The 21,174-nt window shown below is 37.8% G+C and overlaps 1 protein-coding gene and 1 long non-coding RNA gene across 2 annotated transcripts in view; both read right to left on the reverse strand.

Moving 5' to 3' along the window:
• Nucleotides 1-21,174, reverse strand: part of LOC128635398 (uncharacterized) — a 99,568-nt gene that overhangs the window by 17,106 nt on the left and 61,288 nt on the right. The gene's annotated exons all lie outside the window — the stretch shown is intronic.
• LOC128628724 (NACHT, LRR and PYD domains-containing protein 12-like) lies at nt 1,390-14,688 on the reverse strand. The gene is made up of 7 exons (XM_053688248.1): nt 12,889-14,688; nt 9,718-9,933; nt 8,291-8,464; nt 5,539-5,712; nt 4,890-5,063; nt 4,429-4,602; nt 1,390-2,590 (listed from the first exon to the last, which is right to left on the reverse strand). Exons 1-7 carry the CDS (start codon nt 14,613-14,615, stop codon nt 2,581-2,583), a joined length of 2,649 nt encoding a protein of 882 aa, XP_053544223.1. The 5' UTR covers nt 14,616-14,688; the 3' UTR covers nt 1,390-2,580.

Genomic DNA, 21,174 nt, shown 5'->3' on the forward strand with positions numbered 1-21,174 from the left:
TTAATATATTTCCGTTTGTTAAGGAAATAGGTGTGTGCCCCACCTACAATTGTACGCTTGGTTGTGCCTAAACTCAACACAAGTTTGTTGATATATTTTAGCAGCTCAGTCTGTAAGAAATGGAGACAGCAGCCAAGCGTAGAAAAGTGTAGCAGAGCATACAAGCTTTTTTTCAGACAGTAAGTAACTAGATACCTAAATAGTAGGTAACCTTATCTTAGTATAGAAGGCATCATACCATGGCTTGGTTTGTTCTTAAGAACGTAAGTTAACTTTTGATATTCGCACACCCACGAAGTAGGCTAGGCTAACGTCAGTTCCAGTTTTTGACCATTAATGTTACATTCACTTGCGTATCCTCCCGCCAAGTCCGTTGTGAACCCTCATGTTGCGACAGACTGTTATAAATGCGAGTGAAAGTGAGGAAAGTTGCATTTCGTTCCTTTACACTACATTTGGGCTAAGGACAACTAAGCGATTTTACAAATATAAGGCTCAGCATAATGCTGAGATGTGCTAGCTTGGCAACGAGTGATATGGAACTAACGTCTGAGTTGTGGCCATATTGTAGTTCTCCATTCAGAACTAATTATGGTGGTCTGTCTTTAGAATTAAGAAAAGAAAACTCCAGTACCCTTTACATAGCTAACGTTTCAGGTTACCACTATATATTGTTATACATGTTGTACACTTATTACATAGCAAACTAAACAGCATGGTGAGATTAACATTACACCAGTTACACAAACAAAATATTCAGTTTATCAAATTAAATTGATCATTTAATTCATTCATTGCTCTTCTGGGAAAATAATGGTACCTGGTCACAATACAGGCAGCACATCATTGCTTGGAAGCATCCGTGGGGAAATTGTATTTACGACATATATAGTGTTGAGTTTAGTTTCATAGGTAGTCATCATTTCTTTTGTGTAAAAGTCGTGATTGCGTGTTTAAATAACGTGTGGTTTGCCTGCACACATCTTAGCTTGCCTCTACTTGGTGTGGTAGATTTCATGGTAGGTTATGGAGCAGAGAATACATCTGCCCACAGGATATCCACAGCACACTACAATTTCCCCATGCTGTGGGAGCTTCTACCACTCAGAAATCATGTGAATTCAAACAATAACTGTAATCCTAAAACTAAGTTCTAAATATGCAAATTTTCAGTATCAAACTTTGGATGGTCGAGCAGGGGGCAAGGGGGCGGGGACGGGAAGAGGGGGGCAATGTCCATACCGTGGTTACACCACTGACAACCAGACACACACACACACACACACACACACACACACACAGTATTGTTGTACAGGATGCAGTAATAACAGAGTGTAAATGACTATATTTATTCAAATTATTGGGACAATAAAGCCCTCCCTACACCTACCCCTAACTGATAAACATAATATTATCAAACAGTCATTAGGCACTTTATTTCCACTTTTCATAGATTTTCTTAATTTGTACTGTAAATAATTGCCTTTCCGATCTGGTATGTGATGGGAAAAGGGAGAAGAGCGAGTTGGGCAAAACGCAGATTCCAACTCAGGTCAAAAGCTACGTTCAGGTGCCACACTCTCTACAGCCTTCTCCAGTGTAGATGTTAAGTGGTGTTCGTCTTTTTTAATCTTGTGAGGCCCAACCAGACATTGCTCTCTATTTTCAGCAATGTAAAAAAAAGAAAAGAAAAAGAAAAGAAAAAAATATTTTTTCTTCCCTTTGCTTGGGCCCCAAGTGCCCATTGGCCCCTGGGCCTCATACCCATAATGCCCATTGGGTAATCTGTCCCAGCCCTGATCTGAAACAAACTGTGCATAAAATACCAGCTGACTAGTAATGAGTAATGCTAACTAACTAGAAAGAGAACATGCAATCCATCTTCATGAGAATGTTTAAAACACAAAATACTGCATCAGCGAAACATTTCAGTTCATCCAAAGTGAAGCTGCCGCACAAATCTGTCAGTAGTTCCAAAAACTGCCTCACAGTAACAGCTGATGGGGAGAAAGAGAGACGTGTGCTATGGACTATTGTCCAGACCAGAACAGGAAATATGACAATATCACAATGACCACTGAGTGTTTAGTGAAAAAAAATTAAATGTAGTAAGTAAATGTTAAAGGTGAAAAGTTTAGGATGGACAAGGCATTTTATTTAAGTACGCTCTCAATTAGTCAAAAACAGTCTACAATGTAGACATGAAAAAAGATTCCACTACTGACCTGCCTAAAAAGATGAGAGAGGGAAGCATATAAAAAGATACACAACAGAAAGAAGTTGTTTGTGGGTTCAGCTAGAGGTCATGTGCTTTTTTCACCTGCTGTTCCAAAAAAAATCCCTCAGGTGTTTTATGAGATTGAGGTCTGGGGAATTTTATCCGGGGGTCAGAGGGCGTTATACACTCAGTGTAGAATCGTGTGCAGTCTGATTCACTGTGCACGATGAACACACACTTCTCACGTCTCGGAGTCTGTTTAATGTGTTATAATTAAATGAGTGATGTGTTTATAAATGTGTTCTCTATTCCCCAACAGTGGAATCCAGGAACACCGGAGTCTTCATCTCACACACAGATGTTCAACCCACCCTGAATATAAAAGAAAAACACGTGAATTAATAACCACAAACTGGACTGTGGTACTTCATGATCAACATGTAATCATCTCTGCTCCAAGAGAAACATCATCATCTCCTGTTTATAATTAATCATTCTACATTTCTTCATTCTTACTAACATCTGTGTTATAACATGTAGCGAGAACAAATGAGAACTTCCACAAGTTCTAACAGGAAAATGAGCAGATATTTACCCATCACATCACTGCTCTTATCCAATCACAGGCTTTGGAGTTTTTAAATAATGAACACCACTGTGTCATTTAGCTCTTGTTCTACATTTATATTTAAGTGCAGACTTTAAGAAGAAGCCGAGGTGAATGTTACAGGAAAGGCAGAAGACACGGTGTGGAGGTAGGCTGCTGGAAGAAGTGTCAGAGTGAGGAAAGTGGCTGCTTAACCCTCTTACCCCGTATGGCCGAAAAACCGGCTTGCCCGTCTTTGATCTATTACCGTAAGGACATAGACCGGCTTGGTCGTCTATGCCAAATCCCCGTAAGGCCGATATAGTTATCCCCATAAGGCCGGTGCACCGGCATTACTCTGCTATGATTCCTTACTTATTTCATTATTATTTTTTGACCCGTAAGGTTGATGACGTCACGACGTGATTACGTTTTTACGCCGGCATTACGATGAAGCTGATCCGAGCGTGAATATTGGTGTAATAGTAGAAGTGAACTAAAAATGCCAAAGCGAAAAGCTAATCGTGTTCCAGCTAAAGTTACACCTACAGTGAACACAGGTACATCTAAAACAGTGGAAAAAAAAAGAAAACATACACAGTTACACAGGCGAGAGCGAGGATTCTAGATAGGGACAGCAGTGAAAGTTCAGGCGATGTTGAAACCGAAACCGAAACTGACAGAGACGCAAACTCTCCTGATTCAGACCCTGATCCGTCTTCATCTTCAGCATCAGCCAGTGCGACTGACACTACAGGGGTCTGGAGTCATAACGGGACCATCTCTGTGCATTCGTGAAAACACTACCTGCTGCTCTGATTATCACCAGAAACTTGACTTTTGGCGCTAAAATGCATTTATTTATTTATTATTTATAAAGGCATTGACCACGCTGATGCTCGTATGGTACTTCTAAATGAGTAGAAGGATTTTAGCGAGCATTTTTTTGTCATTTCTCTAGTTAAGAATTGTGCTCTAAGTTTAGTAAAAACACTGAACTGCTTCATTTTCAAAGTAATATTACACAAATACATTATTATAAGTTGTTTCAAGGCCTAAAAATGTTAAAATGGTGATTTTGGCCCAGGAACTCAGGATTGGCGTGCTGTTTCTCTGAGGAATATAGGGTTATGGGACATAATACTGTGGGAACTTAGGGGTAAGAGGGTTAAATCAAATATTTGTGACATAAATGATAATCATTTTAATGAGCTTTAATGAGAGTTGAGAAGTAAGTGTGCTGCTTATCAGAAACAGGGAAAAGCAGAGGTCATCTTGTTCAGACAAAAGCAGCAGTATGAAGTCAGAGATAGCAGGCTGTCACAAGGAGACCAGGTGTCATTTACAATCACTCTCATGCACTCGTTTGTGATATTTTGTAGACTCTGTCTGACTCCCTGTCTTCTACCTTCACATGAATTTTAAATCAACACACTTTACTGAACACAAAACAGCATTAAAGCCAATTGTTAGAAAAATCATATTAAATAGAATATAGTGAAATTTCTAAAACTGGTTTTATTTCCTAACCTGGTGATCTGATATTTATTGGAACTTAAGAGAAATGTACAAAAGAGGTTAAATTAATAGTCTTTTATTTTTTCACAAAAAGGTCATGACTCACCTCAGTGTCTGTAGTTTGTAATGTTTATCATCCTTAAGAGCAGAGAGCAGCTTCACTCCTGAGCCTCCTACATTATTAAGGGACAGATCCAGTTGTCTCACGTGTGAGGGGTTTGATTTCAGAGCTGAAATCAGAGCAGCACAGCCTTCATCTGATACACCACAATCACTCAACCTGTAGAGAGACACAATGACACACTCTTCACTCTCTCAATCTTAAGCAGAGGAACAACAGCACTGACCTTCCTCTGGTTGTAGACAGTTTCTCTCATTGTGGACTGAGTAACACACACTAGATCTTTAGAAATGTTTTTAGTAACTTTTCCTCACTTCACACATCTCAACAAAATGTCTTTTTTAATCAACGTTCACATGAACAGATCTTTCTTGAGAAGATCAGACTGTCCATAATCAGAAGATTAGAACATGTTTGATTATTAATGATTTAAAATATGATCTTACCTCAGTATCTCCAGTTTCCAGTGAGGATTCTCCAGTACAGCAGAGAGACTCTTCACTCCTGAGTCTCCTACATTATTACAGGACAGATTCAGTTCTCTCAGGTGTGAGGGGTTTGATCTCAGAGCTGAAGTCAGAGCAGCACAGCCTTCATTTGAGACACCACAACCACTCAACCTGTACAGAGACACAATGACACACTCTTCATCAACAGATTTTTTATCTTGGTTTAAGAATTACTTTAAAGATGATGTGTTTGTAAAATGATTTTATTATTCAGAATGACATGAGGATTTAATATCACCTGTTTATTCTAATTAACAGTGTAATTAAAATTATCATACTGAGTGTTATATTAAGTTTCTCTCATCTAATATCTCTCTATATATTTATATTATTACAGAATGTAGGAAGTAAAAGTCTGAATCTTCATGAAAAAAAACACTGTCATGAATTAAAAGATAAAATGGATAAATCATAAAAATATAAAACATTAATTCTGAAGAGGATTAACACTCATGTCTTTTCAAAACCAGATTACTCGCTGATAATTTATTGTTAAATAAAAATAAACAATCTGGAACAAAGCTTCAGTCTCACTATTAGAGAATGTGTCTTACTGGTCATGTGACTCTCAGAGAGATGATCTTACCTCAGTATCTCCAGTTTACAGAGAGGATTCTGCAGTACAGCAGAGAGACTCTTCACTCCTGAGTCTCCTAGTTTATTAGAGGTCAGATTCAGTTCTCTCAGGTGTGAGGGGTTTGATCTCAGAGCTGAAGTCAGAGCAGCACAGCTTTCATCTGAGACACCACAACACTCCAACCTGTACAGAGACACAATGACACACTCTTCATCAACAGATTTCTATCTTGGTTTACTTGCTATGATGATGACGTGTCTTTCATGTTGGACTTTCTGCTCTCTCTTTACCAATCACAAGATATAATTATCACTGACCAAAACATTATCACTGTTCAGTGGCTCCCTTAAAAAAACTCTACAGGAATCCTGCAGGATTTTCATTTTTCTGCAGGATGTTTTCTGGAATCCTGGAATGATGAAATCCTGCAGGACACATTGACAAACTGTGCAGGATTTTCCTATAGGGTTTAGCATGGAGCAGTACAATAGAAACATGCAGGAATTTCCAGCACACTCGCTGCACAAGGGAAAACTCCTGCAGGATTTTATAATTCCTGAAGGACTGCTGCTCACCTCCTGCAGAAATAAAATAAAGTTCCCAAGTACTTAATCTATCCTGCAGGATGACTTCTTATTTCATTTACATGAAAATATTCTTTAGGTTATGTATTCTACAAAATTAATTAAATGGTAGATCTGCTCTGAGCAGGAAAAACACACTGCGAAAACAGTGGTAGATCAATGGTTAAGACATTGGACAACATATTGTTTCAGAAGAAACCGATAAATCACACGAACTGTTTCAGCTAAGTATTCTTTTAAATCTATTAGGAGAACCATTATAACTGTCGGATTATTATTTGGTTGTGGTGATATTTAAAATAATTTTATTCAAGTGATGATTTTTAACAGAAGAAATAGTCAGAATGGACCACTGCCCCATAAGATTTTTATTAAATAAATTCATTCAGAAATCTTCAGATTTTGAGTGAAAAAAGGAAACCAGGCCTACTCTAATTCCTGTGATTAAAGATGATGTGTACAGACACAGACATCATTTTGTTTTTATCACAGTTAAAATGACTTTGTTTTGGCGTTGCCCCATGCACTCCTCAACCAACTGCAGTTCTGTTCTTCATCTCTCAGATGAGTCCAATCTCCACTCTGACAGCATGCCCCAGTGTTAACACAAACTGAAACACATTTCATCTTATTATATCCTCTGATTACAGTGTACGAGAGTCAGGGGGAAAAGACACGGTGTGGAGTCTGTTTCAGAGAAGGGAAACTCTTTATTGAACTAGTCTGTTACACGGATACACACCACGCAGAAATGTTACTGAGCAACGTCACTCAATGCAGCTTCTTAAAGCAGCAGCTCCTAGAGAGTAAGAACTGATTTTATAAAACATTCATTCTGAGGAGAATTAACACTCATGTCTTCTCTAAACAAGATCACTGCTGATAATTTATTGTTAAATAAAATATTCCTTGATTATAAAACTAATGCAGAGTAAAAATGTCTGCATTTTTACTGTTCATCAGGTTCTACGGGTTTAGGATGTGAAATTCGCAGTGAATAAAATTTCTACAGAAGAATAACATGAAGACAGAGGGACAGATGTGCTGAGATTTTTGTGCATTTGAGGAAAAATCACCAAAAAAGTGTAGAAACATTGGAAGTGTAACAGTTACATATTCTGCTCAATTAAATAAAGACTGTGAGATTAGCAGTCGTCAGTTTTACACATTATTTTGTTTGTGTGATGTTGGAGCAGTTGCCAGGTCCCCGGATTTAATGAGGAATTGAGCTACTTTTGACTCACCAGCGTGGATTGATTTCTTTGGCTGTGGATTGGAGTTTGGACATTTTGACGATTATTTTAATGATATCTGTATATTAAAACATACAGTAGTGAGCATGTACTGTGATCTCCTCTCATACACACACCTATTGATCCTGTTCTCAACTTCAGCTCTGTGTTACTATATGAATGTATTTGAGTCAGTGGGTTTCCTCATAGACATTCTTTATTTATTATAAAATGTGGAACAATACGAACCATTTTAGGATCTTAATGAAAGAACTATTGAGGAAAACTGCATGGTTTTAATACTGCTTATCTATTGAACTAGTTCCATAATGCAGATCTGGCAACCCTGTTCATAGCAGCTAGACAGAGACGTACGGAATGAACATTCACTGACAGAATAAACACTATTTCAGCTTTAGGAAAAATGAAGAGAAAAAAAAAATCAGCAAAAGGATTGTTGATGTAGCTTGAAATTTTTGTAAGTGCCTTTACCTCCCTTTTTTGTTTTTATTTAAAAATCTATTTTGATTTATTTAACTGTTCACCTTTTCAGTCCTATGGCATTAACTTCTGATTTTAGTTTCCAAACACTATTTTTGAGATAATTTCTATTTCACTGCTGCTTTTAAACCCTGCAGTTCACACACAGTGCATTTAGTTTGTGTCCCAGGTGCAGTTTGTGTGATTAGTTACAATGTTTTAGTAAATTTCACAGTAATTTCAGACACATTGCAGTCGCATCAAGTCACGTTTTGTGCTGCAGTTTCTCACATACGTACATCTGACCCAAAGACTCTGTGACAAATCATCAGTGTGCAGTGAAAATAAACAATCTTCCTCCTCAGGTCATTGATGTTGAACCTAAAACTTCTGCTTCAGTCTCACTATTAGAGAATGTGTCTTACTGAGGAGCAGGTCATGTGACTCTCAGAGAGATGATCTTACCTCAGTGTCTCCAGTTTACAGAGAGGATTCTCCAGTACAGCAGAGAGACTCTTCACTCCTGAGTCTCCTACATTATTATAGGACAGATGCAGTTCTCTCAGGTGTGAGGGGTTTGATCTCAGAGCTGAGGTGACAGCAGCACAGCCTTCATGTGAGACACCACAATTATACAACCTGTAGAGACACAATGACACACTCTTCATCAACAGATTTTTATCTTGGTTTACTTGCTATGATGATGATGTGTCTTTCATGTTGGACTTTCTGATCTCTCTTGACCAATCACAAGATATAATTAACACTGACCAAAACATTATCACTGTTCAGTGGCTCCCTTAAAAAAACTCTACAGGAATCCTGCAGGATTTTCATTTTTCTGCAGGATGTTTGCTGGAATCCTGGAATGATGAAATCCTGCAGGACACACTGACAAACTGTGCAGGATTTTCTATAGAGTTTAGGATGGAGCAGTACAATAGAAACATGTAGGAATTTCCAGCACACTCGCTGCACAAGGAAAAACTCCTGCAGGACTTTATAATTCCTGAAGGACTGCTGCTCACCTCTGTGTCTGTGCATGCGCGTGTGTTTGTGTGTTTGTGTGTGTGTGATATTTTTGTATGGATGTGTATGTATAAGTGTGTGTGGAATACATATGTATGAGAATATGTGTGTCTGTGTGTATCTGGAATGCATGGGAGCCAGATTTAAAATAACTATTTTTTTATGATGCAAACATAAATATATTTTATGATGACAGGGAAACATAAATATAGTTTATGACCTAGACCTACCTCGGAGTGTTCCACATTCTATGTGAAAGGAAAGAACATGTGTGTGTGTTCCTGGAATTTATGTGTTATTAATGTGTTCCGGATTTAACATAACTATTTTTTTATGATGCCAACATAAATATATTTTATGATGATGACCCCTTTGAACTGTCAGGATCATTAAATTTTATGATCTTGACCTTTGACCTGTCAAAAATAAGGTTACAATATATACAAACTATCTCTGACGTGCACGAGAGTCGGGGGGAAAAGACATGGTGTGGAGTCTGTTTCAGAGAAGGTAAACTCTTTATTGAACTAGTCTGTTACACGGATACACACCACGCAGAAATGTTACTGAGCAACGTCACTCAATGCAGCTTCTTAAAGTATTGCTGGCTTTAAAAGTAATGAGTCAGGTTTTGTAGAAGGATCTCTGTTTATCTCTATTTTTAATGCACATGTATCTAACTGTAAGTAGATTTATTATTTACTTGAAGCATGAATTATTCTGGAGAGAAATCATTATCATTTAATGACTAATCTATTTGTTCTGCATGTTGTACTGTTACAGAAAATTTCAGGTGAAAAACAACACTGTATACAACTGCTGCTTTTAGTGAGTTATTGTGACTCTCAGAGAGATGATCTTACCTCAGTGTCTCCACTTTACAGTGAGGATTCTCCAGTCCAGCACAGAGACTCTTCAATTCTGAGTCTCCTAGTTCATTCCCATACAGATCCAGTGTATTCCCAGTCAGATCCAGTGTTTTCACAGTCAGATGCAGTTCTCTCAGATTGGTGGTTTCTGAGCTGAGTGCTGAGACCAGATCTGACCAACTTCTCACTCCAAGTGAATCACACCTGATACTGAAGGAAATAAAATAATAAATAATGAACTAACACCAGTGCAAATTATCAAACAAGTCCTCACAGCTCTCACTGAACCTTCTCATTTTCAGAAATGCTAAAAGTACCCCAGTTAGACCAGGGGTGTCCAGTCTTATCAGGAAAGGGCCGGTGTGGGTGCAGGTTTTCATTCCAACCAAGCAGAAGAGTCTATTGAAAGCCAAGATCAACTGATTAAACAGGTGGAATCAGGCGTGGCTCCTGCTTGGTTGGAATGAAAACCTGCACCCACACCGGCCTTTTCCAGATACGACTGGACACCCCTGAGTTAGAAAATATTCTTAAAAGGACCTTCCAGACAACATCTAAAATTTTAACCACTGATACATCTGTTGTAAACATCCCCAGGGCTCTTTCCTCCTATACGCTAGGTACTAAATTAGGCAAATACACAAAAAGAAAAAAAGAAGAAAGATACCCAAAACCCGAAACCAGTAAAAAAAAAAATATATATATATATATATATATATATATATATATATATATATATATATATATATATATATATATATTATTAATGAATTAGTGTGTGTCAATTTGTGTACTTTCTTACTTCCACTTGTTGATGTAATTAAAATGGATAAAGTTAACAGAGAACTACAGCTAACTAGCTAGTATCTAGAGTAGGGTTTACACTCATCCTGTATAATATGGGATTGTCGTGTATTGAAAAATAAAATTATTGAGTTAATACAGGATGTGATTTGCTCCGTATTCTTGTACACATCGTTTCATACATACACCAAGTCTCCACAGTGGTGAGAAACATAATAGTGAATAAAATGAAACCAATTTCCCAAGAAATAGCAGGAAGAGAATGTACATGTACAGTGTGAGCTTGCATGTCAACGTCATTGTTGCCCTGGTTACGGAAACTCAGTCACGTGATTCTTAAAAACTGTCTTCAACACAAATTCCCAGTGAAACACAAGAGGCGGCGGAGGTAGAAGGGTGAGATGGGATACAGTCCTGTCCCTGACAAAGAATACAACAGTCAGTTCTCGAAGTTGATGTGTTGGAAACAGGAAAAATGGGTAAGTGTAAGAATCTGAGTGATTTTGACAAGGGTCAAATTGTGATGGCCAGATGACTGGGTCAGAGCATCTCCAGGTCTTGTGGGGTGTTCCCAGTATGAAGTGGTTAGTACCTACCAAAAGTGGACCAAGGAATGACAACTGGGCACCCAAGGCTCACTGATGCATGTGGGGAGTGAAGTCTAGCCCATCTGGTCTGATCCCACACAAGAGCTACCGTAGCACAAATAGCTGAAAAAGTTATTGCTGGTTGTGAAAGAATGGAGTCAGAACACACAGTGTAACACAGCTTGCTGCGTATGGGGCTACGTAGCTGCAGACCGGTCACAGTCCCCATGCTGACCCCTGTCCACTACTGAAAGCACCTACAATGAACATATGAGCATCAGAAACGGCCCTTAAGATCATTGGGTAGGAGAGGAATGGGGGAGAAGGGGTGATATGGGGGAGAAGGGAGAAATGGGGGTGGTACTCAGTAGATAATTATATATTCAGGAAAGTGAGATAGTTAGCAGCCTACTGATAATAATCAGTTACGTAGCTTTCTATGTAAGTTACTGTGATAGAGTGAATGGTTTACTGAAGAGAAAGAAATGACTCAATGAATGAGGATGTTTTGATTTAGTGTTACACAGTGACCTCCATTCATACATGTTCGAGACAGAATATACAGAAGAAGAACTGCACCAGAGAGAAGAACAACAGGAGGAAGAGAGCAGCTGTAGATCTTTCACAATTACACTGAGACAAATAAATGAAGTTAACAATAACAACACAAAAATGCGACCATAATGTTAGCTAGCAATGTTACACGATTATTTACCTTTGCATTAGTGACCTTACTAGCCATCTTACTAGTAGTTACATGGGTAAGTCAAGTAGGGTTAGCCTACCTGCTAACATATATTAACAAGTTCTCCTATTTCAGTTAATTTACTTTTGTTCTGTCCATGGAGCTTCTCTGCTCTCTGTTTTTTTTTTGTTTTTTTTTTACTAAATACAGACGGAATCTCTGTTTTCTTTAACATCTTCTCCAGTGGAAGACCCAGAAACTCACTTTCAAATCTCTTTTATAATTCTCTGATTTGAAGTGCTGCTGCACATGTGTAACTATATATAATATTGGTTGATCACAGTAGGGATTCCCAATGGTTCAATTACGTATTGGTGTACTGCATTCTGGGTATTGTAGTGTTCGGGTGAAAAATGGAAAATGACACCAAAACATGAATTCTGCTAACATATATAGAGTAAGTGATACAGTCCTGTACAACAGAACACTACTGTTGCAGTGGGGGCGTGGTTGAGCGTCAGATGTGGACAGAGAGGAGGCGGGGAAACTGGCAGTTAATGCGTGATGATTCTCACCTGTGCCTTGTTACCGGTAGGCTACTTATGTATGTTTCTCTGTAAATTTTGTATTAGAGCAATAAAGATAGTTTTATATACCATGTGTCTGTGTAATTCCACTTCATGTATAACAGAAATTTTGTAGAGAAATGTGAAGAAAAAAATCTTCAAAGGTTTATGTAACTAAAAACACAAGATTTCAAATATCCAACTTAAAACCAGCATTACTGTGGTAATAATAAATCATAATTTCAAGAACCTTTTTAATTATTTCAAGATACTAAGTCATAACCTCAAGACTTCAGTGTTTTTATGCAAATGAAATCAGGTGACTTCCACATATTTAATACCTGCTCTTCAGTCTTATTCATTTGTTTATGCATTTTTATTCTCTAATTTATCTATTTGCATAAACTCCACCCTCTATCACCTTAAATTCAAAACATCCCAAAGTAGATATTTGTCAAAGTGTTTTCAGTTTCTCTCGTTCTAACTCTGTAACAGTAGAACAGTTATATTCAGCTTTACTTACACTGCTTTTCTGGATGCTACAATCACAGGCATCATCTTCAGAAGAACAGTTTCTGTTATCTTATCTGTACTGAAATATTTATTCAGGTCAAATTCTTCCAGCTCCTGTGCTGATGTCAGTAACACAAACACCAGAGCAGACCACTGTGAAGAAGAGAGTTTACTTTGTTTTCCAGATTTCAGGTAGTGTTGCATTTCCTCCACTAGAGAATTATCACCCAGTTCATTCAGACAGTGGAACAGATTGATGGATTTCTCTGTAGGAAGATCTTCATTGATCTTCTTCTTAATGTATTGAACTGTTTCCTCTTTGCTCTGGGAGTTACTTCCTGTCTGTGGTACAAATGCATGTAAGAGTTTCTGATTGGACTTCAGTGAGAGACCCAGAAGAAAGCGAAGGAAAAGATCCAGATGTCCACTCTGACTTTCTAAAGCCTGATCTACAGCACTATAGTGTACATCTGAGATTGTCATTTCTTTCATCCACCATTCAGAGAAGTGATTCTGATTAAGAACATTTCTGTTTTCCATCATGAATGTCAGGTGCACATACAGAGCTGCGAGGTGCTCCTGAATGCTCAGATGAACAAAGCAGTACACTTTACTCTGGTGAAGCCCAAACTCCTCTCTGAAGATCTGCGTACACACACCTGAGTACACTGCTGCTTCTCTCACATCTATGCCACACTCTCTCAGGTCTTCCTCATAGAAGATCAGGTTCCCTTTGTTCAGCTGCTGAAACGCCAGTTGTCCCAGTTTAAGAAGCATTTCTTCATCACTCTCCTGCTTCTTTGAGTACTTTTCTCCTATGATGTTTGTCTGAATGATGAGGAAGTGTGTGTACATTTGAGTCAGAGTCTTGGGGATCTCTCCACTCTCTGCTTCACCCAACATTCTCTCTAGAACAGTGGCTGAAATCCAGCAGAAGACTGGGATGTGGCACATGATGTAGAGACTTCTTAATGACTTCAGGTGTGTGATGATGTTATTGACCAGGCTCTGATCACTGATTCTCTTCCTGAAGTACTCCTCCTTCTGTGGGTCATTGAACCCTCGTACCTCTGTGACTCGATGGACACACTCAGAGGGGATTTGATCAGCTGCTGCTGGTCGAGAGGTGATCCAGATGAGAGCAGAGGGAAGCAGATTCCCCTTGATCAGGTTTATCAGCAGCACATGCACTGATGCTGATTCAGTTACATCACACACTCTCACTGTGTTCTGGAAATCTAGAGGAAAACGACACTCGTCCAATCCGTCAAAAATGAACAGAACCTTTTCCAAACTGGACATTTCTGTTTCTTTTGTTTCATTAAAACAGACATGAAGGAGCTCCATCAGACTCAGTTTCTGGTCCTTCATCAGATTCAGCTCTCTGAAAGGAAGTGGAAATATGAGGTGGATGTCCTGATTTGCTTTCCCTTCAGCCCAGTCCAGAATGAACTTCTGCACAGAGACTGTTTTTCCGATGACAGCGACTCCCTTTGTCAGCACAGTTCTGATGGGTTCGTCTTGTTCAAATAAGGGTTTAAAGATGTCATTGCATTTGATTGGTGTTTCCTCTGTTGTTGTTCTCCTGGATGCTGCCTCGATCTGTCTCACCTCATGTTCTGTATTGAGTTCTCCACTGTCTCCCTCTGTGATGTAGAGCTCTGTGTAGATCTCATTCAGGAGTGTTTGGTTTCCCAGGTTTATTATCACTCCATTCAAACACTCAAACTTCTTCATCAGATTTAATTTGAACTTTTTCTGGAATTCATTCACAGCAGCAGATTCTGGGTCGTGCCTGTGAGATGGTGAAGTAAGAAGATGTGGTGAGACATGGGGTCCGACTATTATCTATACTCTAATCCCACCATAGTTAATAACAGTAGAGATTTATAATACCAGCGTATCAGTGTCACAGTCATATTGTTGGTCTTGATCTTACCCTGTATCTGTGATGATGTTCTTTTCTATTCTGTCTCCTACTCTCTGTGGAACACTGTGAACAAAAACTGTGTTGTTAAAGACAATACCTTCCATCACTTAAACACTATAGTCTAAACCTTTATCTTAATTTTGCTTTAATTTAAATCTTTTTGAATGCATTAACACTGTTTTAATTCAAGGTATTCTAGGTTATTTCCTGTATGGCTGTTATTAATGTAACAAATCAATTTGAATGAACAGGTAATGTTTTCTAAACAGAGATAAATACAAACACAATTTTGTATAAAAACTTATTTTGGAAGTCGTTTTTCAGAAGCACAGACTCCATAACCAGGACAATGATGATGTTGACATGCACAGTGTGTGTCTGTTATTCTCTGTCCCATATCACTGATTCTGAGATTCTCTGCTATTTTATGTGAAACTGGTTTGATTTTATTCACTATTATTATTCTCACCACTGTGTAGATTTGGTGCATGTATGAAGCGGTGTGTATAAGAATGTGGGAAAAATCACGTCATGTATTAACTCAATGAAGGACACAGCATTTTACTTTTCAATACTGGACAATCCTGTTCACGTAGATAGAGTGAATGGTTTACTCAAGTGACAGAAATTACTCATTGAATGAAGAGTTTTTGAGTTACTGTTACACAGTGGCATCCAACATGTTCGAGACAGAGTATAGAGAACTGCACCAGTGAGAAGAGCAACAGGAGGCAGAGAGCAACTGTAGATCTTTCACAATTACACTGAGCCAAATAACTGAAGTTAGCAACAACACACGTAGCTACCATTATTTTAGCTAGAAATGTTACATGATTATTTACCTTTGTGTAAGCGGACTTACAAGCCATCTTACTAGTAGTTACATGGGTGAAAACAAGTGCTTGCTAACAGACATTAATTAGTTCTCTGAGCCCAGTTTCGCTCCTTTTGCTCTGAACATGGAGCTTCTCTGCTCTCTGTTTTGTACTACATACAGACAGAACCACTGTTTACTTTAGCAGCTTCTTTAGCAGAAGACCCAGGAACTCTAGAAGAAGCTACTTGATTGACAATAAATATCTACTGAGAAGTTCAATTCAATTATTTAGATATCGTATTGACATTAGCTAAAATGTTATCCACATATTATTATAGATTCTTACAAGTTTTTTATTTGTGAGCACTTTATTTTTGTTATGATTTTAACATGGGGGATGTTTTTACACTGAAAGCCGAGGTGCTACACAGCCAGATGCTATAAATCCTTTAGTAAGCTGAACAAAGTTAGATAGATAAAAATGTCCAATATACTGTATGCAACTTCTCAGTAAGAACATGACTGATGTAGAGCTACATAGGCTTCTTAAAGCAATATATATATATATATATATATATATATATATATATATATATATTAGGCATGCTAGCTAAATATCGAGCTTAAGCCTGTTACATTCGTAGCAAAGCATTTTATTTATTTATTCATTTTACAGTTAGCTGCTTAGCTGAGATGAAATGTGTGCTGCAAACACCTGAATTATTCCTTCAAACTGCCTGTAAAAACAACCATCTTTGGATGTCTTAGAAAGTAGTTCTATAGTATTCACAATATGATGTTTTAGAAAAAAAATGTTCTGGCATGTATTTAAAAATCACTGCTATTTTTTTAATTTTTTTTTTTAAGTCTTACATTAAGTTATTACAATTCCACTGTGTTTTATTTCTGTGAATGTACGTCAGAGGGAGACATCAGACTGACGTATCTCCCTCAGAGGTCCAGACTGGTTGATCACAGTAGGGATTCCCAATCCCAATGTCCCAATTATGTTTAATTACATGTTTGTGTATTACAAAATCATGAATTCTGTTAACATGCAGACAGTAAGCAATATAGTCCCATTCAACAGAATACTACATACCATGATAAATAATATAATACATTCTAGTAATTTCCCTTTAACTGTGACATTAGCAGTGACATTAACAGTGAGGAGATGTTAGCTATGGAGAAGTGAGGAGTCTCCATCTTTACAGGACAATCCTGTTTATAAGGTACAGATGGTTGCCAGCCGTAGACAGAGTGAATGGTTTACTCAAGTGACAGAAATGACTCAACGAATGAGGAGATTTTGAACTACTGCTACACAGTGGCATCCAACCATACATGTTCGAGTCAGAATATAGAGAAGAAGAACTGCACCAGCAAGAAGAGCAACTGTGGGTCTTTCACAATTACACCAAGCCAGATAACTGAAGTTAACAACAAGACAAGTAGCTACTATAATGTTACCTTTGCATTATTTTCTTTTTTTTATTGGAATTTCCCTTTAACTGTGACTTTAGCAGTGACATTAAGAGTGAGGAAATGTTACCTGTGTAGAAGTGAGGAGTCTCCATCTTTAAACCTCAGAGGAAGATCCATAGACCCATCACTCTTCATGGAGATACAGCTGGGTGCTGGTGATTCTGATCTCTCTCCCTGGAGTTTACTGCACAACATTATAGACAGTCCTTTACTCATTTAAATACACTCTTTACAGTTTTTAACTAACTTCTTAAATTAATGAGGACTTAATTTTACTTACAATGAACTGAATCAAACATTATTTCATACTAAGTGGTGACTGTTAGTTTTTCATTAACAGTAAAACTTTAAGTTATTCCTTTCATGTGTACTCAGTAAATGATTTAGGTAAGGGATAATCCATGGCTAGGTGTGCATTACATCATTTTAATGCATGCCGTGGAGGCAAAGAGTCACCTGACACGAAGCGGGGTGCATTGAAATCGTGTAATACACTCCTACTCTGGATTATACTGCTTATACCATGGTCACTGCCAGCATTGACAACTTAAAGCTGTCATTACCCAGTAAACACAGAACGTTCTCCTAACATTAGCATATGGTTCCCGTTTAGTTTTTTTTTTTTTTTTTTTGGGAACCAAATAATAACATTCTAGGAACATTCTCTGTAGATTCTATTTGTAACCAAAAACTAATCATCCCAGAATATTGCAGAGAGGTTTTTGTGGGACAACTTAAAGACTGTAAGGCTAAAATATTAAGGATTCATTACTTAACCCACTGCTCTACTATAACCAAAGACGGAAATAGGTGTAGCCGAAGGTTGAATGTGTTTTAATTTATGATTTAAATATCTGTCTTCAATTAAATAAATTATTTAATTACTTAGTGTTCTGATTATGTTTAGTCTAAAACAGCTTCATTCTAAAATTTCATTATAAAGAGACGTTCCTATGTCAGAGGCTTTTATATACTCTATAATATACAACTATTTTTGTTAGCTCAGAGGTTTATATCAAAGTGCAAGTCTAGGCCTTTCCTATTTACTTGTCAGAGGTCGATTTTAACGTGTCTAACATACAACAACTTTAATTTAGGTAACTATTCCTAACATCCATAGAAATACAGTCATGCACTTTTAATGCAACATACTTTCTTACAGAAGAACCACTAGATACTAAAGATAACAATAACACAAATATATTATGCAAAATAACAAAAGAAGACATACATAGAATAGAGAAATTGTACAGACTTGTGGACCAATGTCTGACATAGGATGTGCGATGTTAAAGCATTAATGGCAAAAAGGCAGCGTCTGATGTTATAAGCCACTCTATATGTTAGAAGCCCCCTTGGGTTCTCCCAAGTAGATCCTCTTATACCCCTGAACCTCTTTGCAATGTACAGTGACCAAGATATGAAATAGGAATTATTGTTTTATGGCAGGATAGACTCACAGCTGATTAGTGCACCTTGCTGAACTGTATGCTGATAAAATTCCTGAGAATGGGTTGGTGGGATCAAAGGAAAAATTCCGCCCCTTCAAACCAGGGATTCCAGCATATGTATATGTGTGTTGTGTGTGTGTATGTGTGTGTGTGTGTGTGTGTGTGTGTGTGTGTGTGTGTGTGTGTGTGTGTGTGTGTGTGAGAGAGAGAGAGAGAGAGAGAGAGAGAGAGAGAGAGAGAGAGAGAGAGAGAGAGAGAAGAGAGAGCACATATTGCAACATATATTGAAAATGCTGTTGCCTAAACCTGTATGATATTTATGATTTCACCACATGCCCTGAAGAATACTGTAATTAAACACAGTTCAGATGACCAGTTTTGCTTTACCTGGTGTCGCTGAAACACATTCCTGATCATTTCGTGATATAATTTAGGACAATCAGCACAGCCATCTAGTAGGCAATCATTCTGTTGTAGTTTTAACATTATTATGAGGAACATTAAAGGTCACAATCTCTACAATTCGCTTGAAAAGTAGATTGTGGACATCTTCAAGATCGATCATGATACAAAATCGTCAGATCGCCCCAAATTCAACAGTTTGAATGCACCCCTTTCAGGCAATCAGAATCGAGTATTCAGACAGACCATGGTATAACTATGAATATTTAATGACTAGAATACAATGACATGGTAGGTTACCTGGTTTTTGAGTGTGGGGAAACATTATCTGTGTCCAGATCAGGAGTCTCCATCTTTGAAAATTAGTAAAGTTTGCACACAGCTGAGTCCTGAAGAGTCTGATCTCTTCTGCTGGAAAGGAGCACACTCCTAAAAACACACAAACAAATATAAAGTTAAACTTCACAACATTTTTCACTTTTTGTATAATTTTTAATACTGGTGAGCCTAAAAACTTTATTGACAGGTGCATTAAAAGGTGCACAAGCTCCCTATTCATATATCTGAACTGCCTGGTTATATTACGGTGCAGACAGTGTGTGCACATACTGTATGTGCATACATACAGATACAATTATTGGCACCCTTTTAGTCAATACTTTGTGCTACCTCCCTTTTCCAATGTAACAGCTCTGAGTCTTCTCCTATAATGCCTGATGAGGTTGGAGAATACATGGAAAGAGATTTGAGACAATTCCTCCATACAGAAAATCTCCAGATCCTTCACATTTCAAGGTGCATGCTGGTGGACTCTCCGCTTCAGTCCACCCCACAGGTTTTCTATGGCTTTCAAGTCACTGGGATGGCCATGGCAGGAGCTTGATTTTGTGGTCAGTAAACCATTTTTGTGTTGATTTTGATGTATGTTTTGGATCATTGTCCTGCTCGAAGATCCAACCACGGCCCATTTTAATCTTTCTGGCAGAGGCAGTCAGGTTTTCATTTAATATCTGTTGATATTTGATAGAGTCCATGATGCCATGTATCCTAACAAAATGTCCAGGTCCTCTGACAGAAAAACAGCCCCAAAACATTAAAGAGTCACCACCATATTTAACCGTGGGCATGAGGTACTTTTCCATACGGCTACCTCTCTGTGTGCACCAAAACCACCTCTGGTGTTTATTGACAAAAAGCTCTATTTTGGTTTCATATGACCATAGAACCCGGTCCTATTTGAAGTTCCAGTAGTGTCTGGAAAACTGAAGACGCTTGAGTTGGTTTTGAATGAGAGTAGAGGCTTTTTTCTTGAACCCCTTCCAAACAACTTGTGGTGATGTATGTTTTTCTTCTCCTCAGGAAAAAGAAGTTTCAGCAAAACCAAAACTAGCAAGACGGAGTACATTTTACACCAGGTTTACCTCAGGAGTCAGCTTGAGGACACTGACAGGAAACCCCGTGAAAATTAAACCCTGCGAAAATTGTTTTTTTTTTCTACTTTAATAAAATAAACAAATAAAGTAAATGCTACAGACAGAAGTGTTTTATTATTTTTTTTTTCAGATATAGTAAATTTATTCATTAAATATAATAAATAAGCATAATAGTAAATAAACATGACAAGCAGTTGTTTTTGTTCTCTTTATCAACTAATACAATAAACATGACAAATGAACAGTGAGAAAATGAACTTTAATGTTTTATGATACAATCCATAATGTCCGTGATAGAGTGCTCTCTGACACAGGTATTTACGTCAGCGTCCAAATTCGTGATAGATTTCGGACACAACTAAATCACAGCACACTGAAATTATACACTCTTTAAAATCTGGTATACTACAGTCCAGTAGGTGGCGATAATGCACCTTTCAGCTTGATTTTTTTTTTAGTTATTTAGTATTATTAGCATAAAAAATGCAAACAAAAACTAACATTTTGGAACGATTTATTTATTATGTAATACTGATGTAATGAGGTCACAGGTGAGTGTTTATAAAGTTATTTAAACGGTTTTGAACACAGCTCAGCCAATTGGAATAAAGGATCGGAAGTATCTGTTTTTAAAATAAAACAGATTATGTGGATTATTTGTGAAATTGTTGATAAATCCCCTCCTAATGTAAAACTCCTGCTGATGTAGTGGATGTGTGTGAGTTGGCTTAACTGCACCTCCTACACTCCAAGACCCTTCTTTCCTAGAAGACCG

Source organism: Ictalurus punctatus, chromosome 19 (genome assembly GCF_001660625.3).
Source record: "Ictalurus punctatus breed USDA103 chromosome 19, Coco_2.0, whole genome shotgun sequence".
In the NCBI taxonomy this organism is placed as follows: domain Eukaryota; kingdom Metazoa; phylum Chordata; class Actinopteri; order Siluriformes; family Ictaluridae; genus Ictalurus; species Ictalurus punctatus.